Source organism: Brachycentrus maculatus, unplaced genomic scaffold, assembly GCF_059751285.1.
Source record: "Brachycentrus maculatus isolate JH-2025_06_01 unplaced genomic scaffold, ASM5975128v1 h1tg000362l, whole genome shotgun sequence".
In the NCBI taxonomy this organism is placed as follows: Eukaryota; Metazoa; Arthropoda; class Insecta; order Trichoptera; family Brachycentridae; genus Brachycentrus; species Brachycentrus maculatus.
The window spans coordinates 1,471,153-1,486,044 of record NW_028281111.1 but is presented as its reverse complement, the minus strand read 5'-3'; the positions used below and the strand labels follow the sequence as shown (position 1 = coordinate 1,486,044).

The 14,892-nt window shown below is 31.0% G+C and overlaps 1 protein-coding gene across 1 annotated transcript in view; it reads right to left on the bottom strand.

Moving 5' to 3' along the window:
- Positions 1-1,550: 1,550 nt before the first annotated feature.
- The window catches only part of LOC148303572 (membrane alanyl aminopeptidase-like), a 37,928-nt gene continuing 24,586 nt past the window's right edge, over positions 1,551-14,892 (bottom strand). The window contains exons 17-25 of the mRNA XM_088269759.1: positions 12,813-13,002; positions 12,029-12,218; positions 10,545-10,645; positions 8,931-9,110; positions 7,093-7,274; positions 5,928-6,095; positions 4,044-4,190; positions 3,232-3,301; positions 1,551-1,780 (exon numbers count right to left, since the gene is read on the bottom strand). Of these exons, the coding sequence (XP_088125885.1) occupies positions 1,559-1,780; positions 3,232-3,301; positions 4,044-4,190; positions 5,928-6,095; positions 7,093-7,274; positions 8,931-9,110; positions 10,545-10,645; positions 12,029-12,218; positions 12,813-13,002 (1,450 nt within the window). The 3' untranslated portion in view covers positions 1,551-1,558. The remainder of the gene's footprint in view (positions 1,781-3,231; positions 3,302-4,043; positions 4,191-5,927; positions 6,096-7,092; positions 7,275-8,930; positions 9,111-10,544; positions 10,646-12,028; positions 12,219-12,812; positions 13,003-14,892) is intronic.

Genomic DNA, 14,892 nt, shown 5'->3' with positions numbered 1-14,892 from the left:
TGGCGTTTCTCATGTGTGTGATTAAAATCCAGGATTTGGACCTCACATACTAATATAAGAGTTTCTGCTTAGTAATGAGCTTCTTTACATCTCACCAATAGATGTCTCTAGTGATGTTCTAGTGATTCAAGAACAAGGTTTCTAAATTGGTTCATATATATAGAACTTCCAAGAATTTGAGTAGTGTGGTTGTCAATAATGGGTAGAATTGGTGAATGTTACACGTGTGTAAAGTGATCACTTAAACCAGCCTATGACGGTCGTCAGCCCCGTAAATGCCCAGACTTCCATATTCTTCTTCATCTTTGATGAGATGGCAAAAAATAATATTTTGTAGACTATTGTTTTTCAACCTGTGGGTCGCGAGAGGTCGAGAAAACTTCAGTTTTTTTATGCAACATATAAATTGTGAGTCTTAAATAAAATGTCGATAAGAGTTAAAATTATTATATTTAAGAAAATTTCCGTACAATCAATCATACAAGTCAGAAATATACTAGCTCAAAACATGTTATTACAAAGAAAATAAATATTAAAAATGAGTTTAAATAGAAAATGATTACATCTGATCTTGTTTGCCACGTATTCAATTTAAAATTATACATAATACTTAATTTTATGTTTATATCAGATTGCAAATAACGCAAACGCCTAAAATTTTTATAAGTATTATATATTTTTAACATACATAGAAAAAAGAGTTGGGTTGCGAAATATTTTTGATACTAAGGGGGTCGTGTCATGAAAAAAGGTTGAAAAACGCTGTTGTAGACCATACGAAAATGTGTTTTTTTTTAAATATGGAATGGCGTTGCACATGAAATACATTGCATTTGCCAATGTCAAGTTAATTGAATTCTTAATTATAAAATATGATAGACTTATTATCAAACTATAAATTTATTCCATTTAATTTTAAAAAAACAACTAAAAGTCTGTACATAATAGGGTTCCTGCTTGCCAGGATGAGATGGATATCTGTAGTTAGGGGAATAAGCGGGGCCAGAGTTTTAAAAAAAAATCGCATTTGGTCATTTATTGAAAATGTAGTTTAAAAACGGTAAATATGCGAATGTGATAAATAAATGTTGTTTTTATTGACCATAGTTAAAGTTGAAATGTAACAATTTTCTAATACATCGCAAGTAGCCGCAATAGCTAGCGCAGCGACATGATCGCCGCGTACGACGGTCTGCGCAATATTAAACTTGGAGAGATATGCGCGTATACGCAAAGCAACGCGTGCACACTCTGAGCAACGTTTGTGTATTGGTGATTTTATCTCCGATTTTTTCACAAATTATTTACATCCGACGGTGCACTTATATTTTATCCAACTTTACATTATAATACTTTTATTCAATACATAATTTTACTACGGAGGAATGCAAAAATTCTGAGTCCGTATCTTTTACATTTTATATTGGTATTTTCATTTTAAAAGTCTAGTTGTAGTAAATACATATCACCGGGAGGGGAAGGTTAACAAAATAACATGTGATTGTAAGAAATTTATAAATAATTTGAATAAAAGACTGGTTTATTTCAAATATTTTATTTACTGTTTATAAACCATCGCAGTTATCATAGTTGCCATTAGAGCCGAAGATGAGGCCATGCCAGAGGCACCATTTTTATATTTACTATCGAGCCAGGATTCTATGGTATCCTTGTGCATTAAGGCCCACTCGTAGGCGACCCCCGCATTGGCGATAGCTCTCATTCCCGCGTTGACGTCACTTGACGACAGATCCGGTGAATTGATCAGGAAGTTCATCATCTGAAACCAGAAGAAAGCGAAAATACTGTATTACTGTAACTGCAGACAGTTGGTAGAATTCCATATTGAATTTTTGGGTAATATATCCAAAATAAACAAGGTTTGTTCGATTGAAATCTACATTTATTTATGTATATGGTTATACGTAACGCGTGTCGTCTTCTTAGGACATTATCAAACACATCGAGTGTTTGATAACATTATCATCCTAAGAACATCCTAAGAACATAGGACATCCTAAGAAGACGAAACGCGTCACGTATTAACACATACATAAATAAATGTAGAATCCAATCCAACAAACCTTGTTTTATTTTGGATATATTACCCAACAATTCGGAAATACTGTAGTCTCTCTTTATTGTAATTTTCCCTAATGTCGATAATCTGTTTATATCGATGAATTTGGCAAAGGTTTCTTGGTTTTGGTTATAAATATATTATATTTGTTCTTATTTATCTAATATGAATAACCACATAGATATACATATTGCTCACTTCTTTCAACAACGTCACATAAAAAAACTTGATTTTTCAGGAGATCGTTTTTAAAGTTTAAAAATAAAATACCCTGTATTGAAAATAAATATCAAACCACTTATTGAACTTTTACTGTGCAACAGATCTTTTAAGGTAAAACGTGAATGTTTTTTTCGGATTTAGATAAACGATTAATATAACAATACGATACAGTGCCGTCAATACAATACAGTGCTATATGCACCATTGGGTGCGGATAAGAGTAAGAAAGAGATGAATATTTGTTATTTCTCTATACAAATATTATTTCTTATAAGTCAGATGAATAGATAAATACACCTGTATAACACACACACTTACATATATGTATATATGTATATATATATATATATACATATATATATATATATATATATATATATATATATATATATATATATATATATATATATATATATATATATATATGTATATATATATATATATATATATATATATATATATATATATATATATATATATATATAAATATATATTTATATATATATATATATATATATATATATATATATATATATATATATATATATATATATATATATATATATATATATATATATATATATATATATATATATATATATATATATATATATATATATATATATATATATATATATATATATATATATATATATATATATATATATATATATATACATATATATATATATATATACATATATATATATATATATATATATATATATGTATATATATATATATATATATATATATATATATATATATATATATATATATATATATATATATATATATATATATATATATATATATATATATATATATATATATATATATATATATATATATATATATATATATATATATATATATATACTTTTTTATGTATGTATATATAGTGTTTTTATAATTGATTTTTTACTAACCCTTTGAAGTTGTGTTCCTTTCATACGTCCAATCATGTTACTAAGAGCAGACTGGAAACTACCGCCAAACCTGTAATAAAGACCAAAATAAATTAAATGTTTTAGTATAAATCATAAAAGTTCAAATCAACAAATCTTAGTTGATCATTTTATGTAGAACCACAGGTATTCAAGAGAAATACTGTATGACACTGCTAAATTCAAATACGTGTAATGTGAAAACCTTGGCCACCTTATAGCATGAGCAATTTCATAGCAATAAGCTCCTTGGTGTACAGAAATATTTGACCAGAAGTTATATAATAAATAAAATAAAATAAAAATAATATTGGTGGATATTATTATTTTTTTAATTTTTTTTTTTTGGAGATAATCCAGATTTTGTGAACATGTATTTGGACACACTCAAAATGTTATATTGGTTGATGTCGAAAAATTGGAAAAAGTCAATGGAATTTTTTAACTCATATTATGGTATATCTCAAATAATACAATTTATTTTTCAAAAAAAATATTTATAATAATATTTCTGTACAACAAGAATAAGCTCCTTGTTGTACAGAAATATTTGACCAGAAGTTATATAATAAATAAAATAAAATAAAAATAATATTGGTTGATATTATTTTTTTTTTATTTTTTTTATTTTTTTTATTGGAGATAATCCAGATTTTGTGAACATGTATTGGGACACACTCAAAATGTTATATTGGTTGATGTCGAAAAATTGGAAAAAGTCAATGGAATTTTTTAACTCATATTATGGTACATCTCATATAATACAATTTATTTTTCAAAAAAAATATACTTACATTTTTTTTACTTCTACAATATTTTTTTTGAAATAAACGAACAAAACTTCCACATTCTCATAATTTCCATTCAGAGCAGAGTTATAGGCCGTCATCATATCTTGACTTCTTATTGGAGAATTCTCAGCTATTATGGCGTCCATGAACCTGAAAAACAAGTAGACTTATGTTTCTGTGTACAACATTTTGAGTGTGTCCAAATACTTATCTTATCTCCAATTATGGGTATTATTTTTCATATTATTTTTTGACATCTCATGAAAGATGAAGAAGGATATGGAAGTCTGGGCATTTATGGGGCAGACGACCGTAATAGGCTGGTTTAAGTGATCACTTTACTCGCGTGTAACATTCACCAATTCTACCCATTATTGACAACCACAGTACTTAAATTATTGGAAGTTCTATAAATATATATGAACTAATTTCGAAACATTGTTCTTGAATCACTGGAACTTCACTAGAGACATCTATTGGTGAGATGAAAAGAAGCTTTTTACGTTTCTGATTAACATCGTTATAAATATATTAATAACATATTATATAAGATGATACTACATTTAATATATGTTGTTAATATCTGAATTCATCGAAATAGTCCTCTTTTATGATGACCATTGCAATTTTTGTGATAATTATTGAAATTTGTAATTTTAACTGTTTATGATGAAGTAAATAATGAAAAAATCTGCTTAAAACGGAAATTGGATTTTTTTGTACCAGAAATAATAATTTACATATGAATGAATGGATTGAAATACTGAAATATTCATGTTTATGTTATAATCTGGTAAAGTATCATCCTGGATACTGGATTATTCCAGGGATAGAATTTAATAAATTCTAAACTTCTGAGATCGAGCAGAAATGGTATAACTTTTGCAATATAGCGCATAAGAAGAGAAAAAAATAATATGTTTACAATTTTTCTATGGATTGAAAAAAAGTTTTTATAGATTGGTTAAGTACTTTAATTTTGCCCTGCTTATATTTACAACAGTTGATTCCTGAGTTTTAGTTGATTTGTTAAAAAAAGATTTAGATAAATGCCTTTTGTTTACTTCTTAAACAAGAATTAACTCATATTATTTTTGACATCTCATCAAAGATGAAGAAGAATATGGAAGTCTGGGCATTTACGGGGCTGACGACCGTCATAGGCTGGTTTAAGTGATCACTTTACACACGTGTAATATTCACCAATTCTACCCATTATTGACAAATACACTACTCAAATTCTTGGAAGTTCTGTATATATGAACCAATTTAGAAACCTTGTTCTTGAATCAATAGAACTTCACTAGAGACATCTATTGGTGAGATGTAAAGAAGCTTTTTATTAAGCAGAAACTCTTATATTAGTATGTGAGATCCGAATCCTGGATTATAATCACACACATGAGAAACGCCAGAAAATACCATTTTCATTTTTATTACTTAAGCTTATAATTTAACCAGACAATTTATTTACAACATTTTGAGTGTGTCCAAATACTTGTTCACAAAATCTGGATTATTTCCAATTACAGGAGTTATTTTAAATAACTCCTGTAATTGGAGATAATCCAGATTTTGTGAACAAGTATTTGGACACACTCAAAATGTTGTAAGAATTAACTATTGAAAGTTTCATTTTGTTGTTTCTGGTTATCAGTCCTTTGTTACGGGAGATGGACCCATTTCCGGATTGCTCTGGCCAGAAGTTGACAGTAATTTTACCTTCCGTTATATTTATAAAAAAAATAAAGTATCAAATTCAATAAAAATTACTGTTTTTATCATGGTTTAATTTAACCTTTCTCTTTCAATTCAGTCCTCCATTTGTCTATAAGACTTTCGTCATTTGTTGTGTGAGAATATATTAAATATACTTTACTTTCTTACTTGTTTAATGATTCCTCGTTACTAGTACAGCCCAAAGCACTTAGAATGATCAATTTTTCATTGACAAGATTTTCCTTTAAGAATTTCGCCCATAAAAAGTTGAAGTGGGATTGATTTCCATAGCGAAGTCCATTACAGTACACATGTTCCCTTAAATTAGGATTTATTCTGAAATAATAATAAAAAAATTCTATCTAACATTAAATAGCTTTAAATGAAACAAAGCTTCCATTACACGTACGCGCTTTTCCATGTGAAAGCTGTGAAAGTGAAAAAGCGAGAAAGATAAGCGTGCAGCATTTAAAGTGGTGTGCATTCTTTTACGATTTTGTAGTAAATGGTTCGGTACTTGTTTTAATCCCACCGAGTGTGCTGTATTTCGTTTTTAATTTATGTTTTACTTGGTAAATACCACTATTTGTTAATATCTAATGTAACTCGCGCTTCGATGCATTCGGCATTATTTTCAAATACCGCATGAGATGATGCGCCGAAGCGCGCATCACATTAGATTTTTTAAAAATGCGGTATTTACAACTATTTAGTGAAACTTAAATTAAAAGTGGATTACTCCAAAGTTGCTGCAAATCAATTAATGAAACTGCTGTTTTACTTGCGCGATGACGCGTAAAACAACGATCAAGTGGTAAATCGGGTATGTTTAATGGAACCTAATTGTGTATTTTATATTTTGAAATATATTCAAGGTGTTCATTATTATCAATTAAGAACCCTTGAGCATGTATAATGAAAGAATTCCATAATAAATTTTATTTCGACATGGAAAGTAGCACTTTTTCTTAAAATCTATTGTGACACGTATTTCAATACATTCCGCATAATTTTTAAACACCGAAAATGGTGCGGAATGTATGAAAACGCGCGTCATAATTGATTTTAAGAAAAGTGGTATTTACCAAGCAAAATTAAAATTACAAATTAATTAATATTACCCCAAAGTGACTACCGAATCAATTTATCAAAATTATATTAAAATAAAGAAGATCTTTGTTTTTACAATTAAATTTTCACCAAAATCCATGATACAAAATACATTATTGTCATGATAGTACATGCCAGGAATAAACCTGTGATATCAGTTTCCCCATCAAGCAAGCGTGTTTTGATGCATTTTAAAGGGTAAGAAATAATAAAATTATCCTACTTTGAACCATCCATAAATTGTTGGAATTGTTTGATTGAATCTTCCACACATCCAATGTGCCCAATTTGACAAGCGAAATTCCACGTACTGCCCCTGAAGAGTTTGGTTAAATGAGAATCTGTTGGTTTTTCCGATAAACCAAGGGTAGTTGTAACGGTTTTCATTAAATTTAATATGTGAATCTGAAAAAAATGTAAGGCATGTTGATTTGATTTCGATGTTTATTATCATTGGTCAGGGATTAATTGATTGAATAACATGATGATTTAAATATAAAAATAAGCTTTATAAAATAAAACAACTTTGTTTTAACCACTTTTTATTGGTACCCTTTATCCAACCGGTTTCGACAAGAACCTTGTCATCATCAGGGTTAATGTACTAAATTCTAAAACATTGAAATACTCAAAGTTAATTACCCTTCCCTTATCAAAAACTTCCAAGCACTCCGTACACAATATAAACATATGATTTAAAAAAATATATTTTAAAAATATGATGTAAAAACTCCTAAACGTTGTTTTTATTGTGCATTGCGAAGCGAAGACGTCAACTCCGAATGACTTGTAAGCTACGAATAGAATTGCCCGAAAACAGTATGAAGCCGCCAACAGTATGATGATGACAAGGTTCTAGTCGAAACCGGTTGGATAAAGCGTACTAATAAAAAGTGGTTAAAACAAAGCTATTTTATTTTATAAAGTTTATAAAATGTGCCACAAAGTATCTGCGAAAAATAAAATTAAGGAAATAAAAATAAATATTTGTACAAAACCACATCTGATTTTTGTCAATGTAAACGTAAGGCGATTCAGTTGGCTTGACCTTGTACTCCGCATGCCTCCCGAGAGCTTTAATAAAGCTTGTCTCTTTTACAAGGCATCAGGTTCGCGCCGCCCAGGATGATCAGTGCTAACAATTCGTCGGCAGTTCTCGTCTGAACTTGGTAGGGTGCAAGGGAGCTGGCGGCCGACAGAAAAGCCTTGAGACAGTTTGTGACTCCATATGTTTTACATAGGGAGCGGATATAGTTTAAAATAATATACATACACGTGAATAGTTTTCAGAAATAGAGATTTTCTTAAAACTAGTCGTGTTTACATTTATACTTAAAAATGGTATTATACAAATGTTTTATTTTTACATTTAAATTAATTTCAATGAGTACTGAAGCATGGGGAAAGCGCTTTGAAGGTAGTATTAAACGAAAATTGCGCTTTATAAATTATACAAACTTAATTTTTTTATTTTTATGGTGGTAACTGTAAATTATATTTTTTTGTAATAATTTAAATATTTGTGTTCTTGAATTCTATATGTAAGTTTAGGTACATAAATATTTCAATTTCATACTATTATTATTACGAAAATAAGAATCAAGTAAGAACTTACATTTAAAAAAAATTTTTTTTTGAATAAGCCATTTATAAATGGATATTGGAGGTGGGTCGGCAGGTTGACTTTGTATATTTGAGAATACACCTTTAAGACACAGTTTTGAATCTTTGTGGCAAAAGTTACTTATACTTCAAGAACTTGTCAATATAATTAATATTAACTTACTAACTAACTTACCATCACGCTGCTTCACCGCAGGGGTAGGCAGAGAGAATAGAACGCCACACCACTCTGTCCTTGCAAACATTCTTCACCTCTTCCACGTTCATGCATCTCCTCACACATACCCGCCGATTGTTTCGACTCCTAACCTGACCACTTTCAAGTATTTGGCAAACTTAATCGTGCCAAGTTTTTTTCGGTCTTCCTCTGCTCTTTTTTCCAATAACATTCGCCGTTTAACTTTTTTTTAAAATTAATATTTTAATTTGTAAACGTACATCGAGTTTTGTTTGAGTCTCAGGAATATTAAATAATCTCCTTCGAAGACCATTAAATCCATTGTATGCAGCTGACCAGGGTGCATAGTCTGATTCTATTTCCAAGAATTCGAGGACGTCAAACGTAGTTTTGTAATCCGTTACATTTTCTCTTGCTAAGTTTAAAATGTCATCCACGATCTGAAAAAGATTTAAATTCCTATGTGCATATAAATAGGATAACAATATTATTTTTAATACAAATTCCAATTTTTTTACAACATTTTGAGTGTGTCCAAATACTTGTTTACAAATCTGGATTATCTCCAAGTAGGAGTTATTTTTTACACAATTTTTGAAGAATAAGAAAGGATGAGCACTAACAGCGCTTATGACCGTTACAAGCTGGTTTAAGCGATCACTTTACACACTTGTAACATTCACCAATTCTACCCATGTTGATACAACTCAAATTCTTGAAATTTCTTAATATACTGATCAACGTCACATAATTGAGAAACACTTGAAAACATTATTTAAAATTTTTATGTAAACTAATTATTTAACCAGTTAATTTATTTAAAACATTTTGAGTGTGTCCAAATACTTATATCCAAATATCAGGAGTTACTTTTTACTTTATTTTTGATACCTCAACATGGATGAAGCGTTTCTCAAGTATGTAAATATAATTCAGGATTCGGATCTAACATACAAATGATAGAGTATCTGCTTAGTTAAAGTTTTCCTCATCCCACCATAGATGTCACTAGTGGACTCTCGCATGCTGTGTTTTGAGTTTGAATAATATATCTAGATGTTTCAAGAATTTGAGTAGCGTGGTTATCAATCATGGAAGGAATTGGTGAATGTTACACGTGTGTAAAGTGACAACTTAAACTAGCTTTTGACGGTCGTAAGCCCTGTAAATCCTAACGCTTCCATATTCTTCTTCATCTATGTTGAGATGTCAAAAATAATACAAAGTAACAAAATAATATGTACAACATTTTGAGTGTGTCCAAATACTTGTTCACAAAATCTGGATTATCTCCAATTACAGGAGTAATTTTCATATTATTTTTTGACATCTCATCAAAGATGAAGAAAAATATGGAAATCTGGGCATTTACGGGGCTTACGACCGTCATAGGCTGGTTTAAGTGATCACTTTACACACGTGTAACATTCACCAATTCACCATGCGTTTCTCATGTGTGTGATTATAATCCAGGATTCGGATCTCACATACTAATATAAGAGTTTCTGCTTAATAAAAAGCTTCTTTACATCTCACCAATAGATGTCTCTAGTGAAGTTCTAGTGATTCATGAACAAGGTTTCTAAATTGGTTCATATATATATATATATAGAACTTCCAAGAATTTGAGTAGTGTGGTTGACAATAATGGGTAGAATTGGTGAATGTTACACGTGTGTAAAGTGATCACTTAAACCAGCCTATGACGGTCGTAAGCCCCGTAAATGCCCAGACTTCCATATTCTTCTTCATCTTTGATGAAATGTCAAAAAATAAAATGAAAATAATATGTTTTTTGAGACAAATTAATACAAAAATATATTTTTATAGGTAGAATATTGAAATAGTTATCATTCGTAATTTGTTGGAATTACCTGTGCCCTATTCAATGTATGAATATTTCTTCTAGAGCTTCCTTTGAGAGTACTTGCTAGAGATTTCCAGGAGTTGATATCGTAATTTACTCTATAGAATCCTGAAAAATAAGATATAAAAAAATATTTCAGCATAAATATGATAATTTAAAGTAATCACAGAGGCGGCCAGTCAATGAAATTGTCAGCAGTGAATTTCACTTCAAGAGAAGTATAGTATGTACGTTATTAAATAGCCAAATCGATGTTTATCGCAATATTTTGATTGCCACTTAGTATTTTGTTTGTTTAGGTTTTTTTTTAATTACCTAACGTCCAAGTGACTCTGAAATCTAACTACAGCTTATGCAACACCGCTCATCGTGACCCTACTTAGGCTTCAACTTCTTTAGTTTCACAGCCTATGCCTACTCGTGAGTAGATTTACTCATGTTTAATGTTACTATTAATAACAAAACCCCTATCCGCACCCCATTGGTGCATAGGGCACTGCGTCATAAAAACGCAGTGTTATCTTGATCGTTTTATACACGAAGGAAAGGTGATCAGCCCTCCGCTTCAGGTACCAGTCTAGGGTAATATTAAATAAATATTACAGTGAAAAAATCACTTATATTTATTTTACTCCCGTTGGGAATCGAACCCGGAACCTCCAGAACGGTAGCCGAGCGTGCTGACCATTACACTACGGAGGCGGACAAGTTACTGTTAATTTCATGTAATTCATAACTGAAAAAGTGTATATGCTTGCGTGCGTGCGTGCGTCCGCATGAGTGTGTGTGTGATTGTGTGTGTGATTGTGTGTGTGAGATTGTGTGTGTGATTGTGTGTGTGTGTGATTGTGTGTGTGATTATGTGTGTGATTGTGGTGTGATTGTGTGTGTGTGTGTGTGTGTGTGTGTGTGTGTGTGTGTGTGTTGTGTGTGTGTGTGTGTGTGTGTGTGTGTGTGTGTGTGGGGGGGGGGGTGTGGGTGTGTGTGTGTGTGTGTGTGAGTGTGTGAACGCTAGTATTGTAAATACTTTTATTAATTCCATAAGTGTTTATAGTAGCTTGTCGTTAAGGCATTTTTAATCATGTGCTGGCAATGCACGAACGTGTATTTTATTCACTGTTCTAACGCATGATTTGCCCTTACGGGCGTAGTCTGTCTCGCTCGTGTCAGCGTCCCAGGGAATAGAATGATTCCCATATCATAATAGTATAGAATTATGTGCAAACTAAAATATGCACGATTGCTCATTTACGCATGCGATGTGGTGTTGAATATGGTTTGGCAATAGTTCTAGCGGGATTCCTTCTTTATACAAAAAACTTCAAAAGTGAAACACCTATACTGGTTAATGTAATTATGTGAAGACAGAAAAGCAGTGCATTGATAATATCCACACACTGAGAAACCGCGAGTGACTTTTCTTTTATTATAATTAAACTATGTTTACTTAAATAAATAAAACTGCTTTAGATAAAGTGTAAAGTTTTTAACCTGTTTGTTTCTTGTTGAACACAACCCATTCAAGTTCTTGGTTTCCCTTGGAAATTTCAATACTTTTTTCCGACATGATCCTTACTGGTTTTGTGTCATCAAAATCTGAGAGGTACGTGGTTGCAAACGTAATTGGAATATCGTAAAGTACATCGGGCAAAGAATCTTCTCCAAAAACCACCATTCGTTCCTAAGCAAAAGGAAAAAATGTACAATATTGAAATATTTTAATAAGATTTTTTAGGGGAATTCATGTCAGATTGAGTTAGTCTTTTGGCTTGGCGCTGTACAACTGCCGGCCAAATCTGATCCATAAGTTTAAATAGATTCCCCTGGATATTCTCGTATTTGCATCTTTAGGGCAATTTTAAACACCCAAAACACGCCAGTGAGTACCTGGCTGCCAAGGTATTGTTAATGCTGGCAACACCGCCAGAGGCAACAAGAAGACCAGCATCACCCCCGTCATCTGCAATTTACTATCCATAATGACGGGAGTTCAACAAGCTGCTCTCCGGCATTACCATTGCACATGGAAGCGTCCTGCCCAACATCTTGGCCATGCTCCAGCCCAAGAAGACCGAAAAGAGGCAATAATACGGCGAAACCACTTTCTCCCCTTCAGACTTAACCGATTGACGGCGTTTTATTTAAATATTGTTTTTAATCTATCATTATCCTTTTCATATCTGTATAAGCACTCTAGAGGTAGTATTTTACGTATATGGCGCTATATAAATCATCCAAGGTTATTATTATTTTTAATAATGCATTATTTTCATACTTGTGTTAAATTCATCATCCCTGTATTGCGATTAATGTTAACATGAAGAACTGGGTATCCAGATTTGACGATCCACGAAGTCATGACTGTAGAAACATTGACTCCAGGGTACATAGACAGCGTTTCATCGATATCAGCTTGCTTTTGAAGAGATTCGAATAAATCCGATGGTGTAGAAGGCTTAAAACTCCTGAAATTATGAATTAATTTCATTGATGGATTCGGCAGTCACTTTTTGGTAATATTTATCCATTTTTAATTCAAGTTTTGACTTGATAAATACCAATATTTATTCAAAACTTATCGTGACACGTATTTCGATACATTCCGCATTATTTTCAAGGATATGAATATTTGAAAATGATGTGGAATGCATCGATACATCGCTCACTCCTTTCAAGAACGTCATAAATCAAAAAACTTGATTTTTCAGGAGAACGTTTTTAAAGTTCAAACATAAAATACAATGTATTAAAAATAAATATCAAGCCACTTATTGAACATTTTACTGTGCAACAGATCTTTTTAGGTAAAACCTGAAGGTTTTTTCTCCATTTGAAAAATATTAATTTTATTTAAAAAAAAATTAAATGAGACCTTTTCTTCAAAATGCAAAAACAACACTTTCTGCCCTGTAGCGGGTAAATATTAACTTAAAAATATGCCTCTTTTGCTGGGATATAGTACATTTTTTGGGCATTCCGAAAACATGCCTAACTAAAAATTGTCGATTTTTGATTTATGACGTTCTTGAAAGGAGTGAGCGACATGTGTCACGATTGATTTTCATAAAAATTGGTATTCACCAAGTAAAACTTAAATTAAAAATCAATATTAAGAAATAACGTTTATTACAAATATCATTTTAATTAAAAAAATTATAAACCTTAAAATAAAATAACACATCATGATATATTAACATAGTTTTATTTATTATGCACCGATAATCTAATCCCGTGCAGTAGTACGCAATTATAAAACAAAAACTTGAAAGTTTTTCCACTTTTAGTTTATCTGATTTCGACCGGGTTTGTCGTTACCGACATCATCATATTAGCGGGAGACTAGACGAAATGTCATAAACACAACAAGGCAAGGGATCGTAAACCATTGATGTCTTTCTGCGTTTTCGATCTTGTGACTATGTACGTTTCCATTAAGTATATTAGATTTACATTTTTGTGTTATGTGAGAGTTTTTCTAAAATGCATATGTAATAATTGTCTTAACATACAGTTATTTGACTGTCATAAATTGTAATTTATTGAATATTTCCTCGATGGGAGTTAATCTCTGAACTTTAAGAATTATTTTCAAAATTGATTTTTGGGCAAAAATTTTACCATATAATAATGCATTACTCGGATTACCATTATTACATTTTATTATTTACACGTTAATTACGGTCAACTTTGTTAAAGAAATGCAATTTGACGCGGGCGATATTATAAAATCGAAAGAATAGATAATATTTTTATATTATATCGAAAACTAAATAACTAACCAACCATCACGCCGCTTCCCCGTAGGAGTCGGCAGAGAGAATCAAACGCCACACCACTCTGTCTTTGCAAACATTCTTCGCCTCTTCTAAATTCATACATCTCCTCATACATACCCGACGATTATTACGACTCCTGACCCAGCCGCTTTCAAGTATTTGATATACCTGATTGTGCCAAGTTTTTCTCGGTCTTTCTCTGCTATTATATGGTATTATATCGGCTTCACAGTAAAGCAAAAATGTCAAGGTATTAGACGTTTAGTGCGGGATAATCAATAAACGGCAACTTAATTGTCTTTAAACGCAGGTGATATTTAACGTTATTCAATTTTTTCATTACTACACCGTTTTTGTGTTGAAAAACCAAGTTTTTTTATAGAAATAAATATACGGTTTTGAAAATAAGAGTTCTTGAGAGGAGAGGACTTAATTTTTTTTCAATATGTGTTTTAAAAAAATGTAATTCTAATGTATAACACATACTACAAAAAAATGTGCATTGAGATACGTGTGGCTCCTCGCACAGCCGATCGCGTAATGCATTGTTTACTTGCGAGTACCCCCTTAAGATGTGTT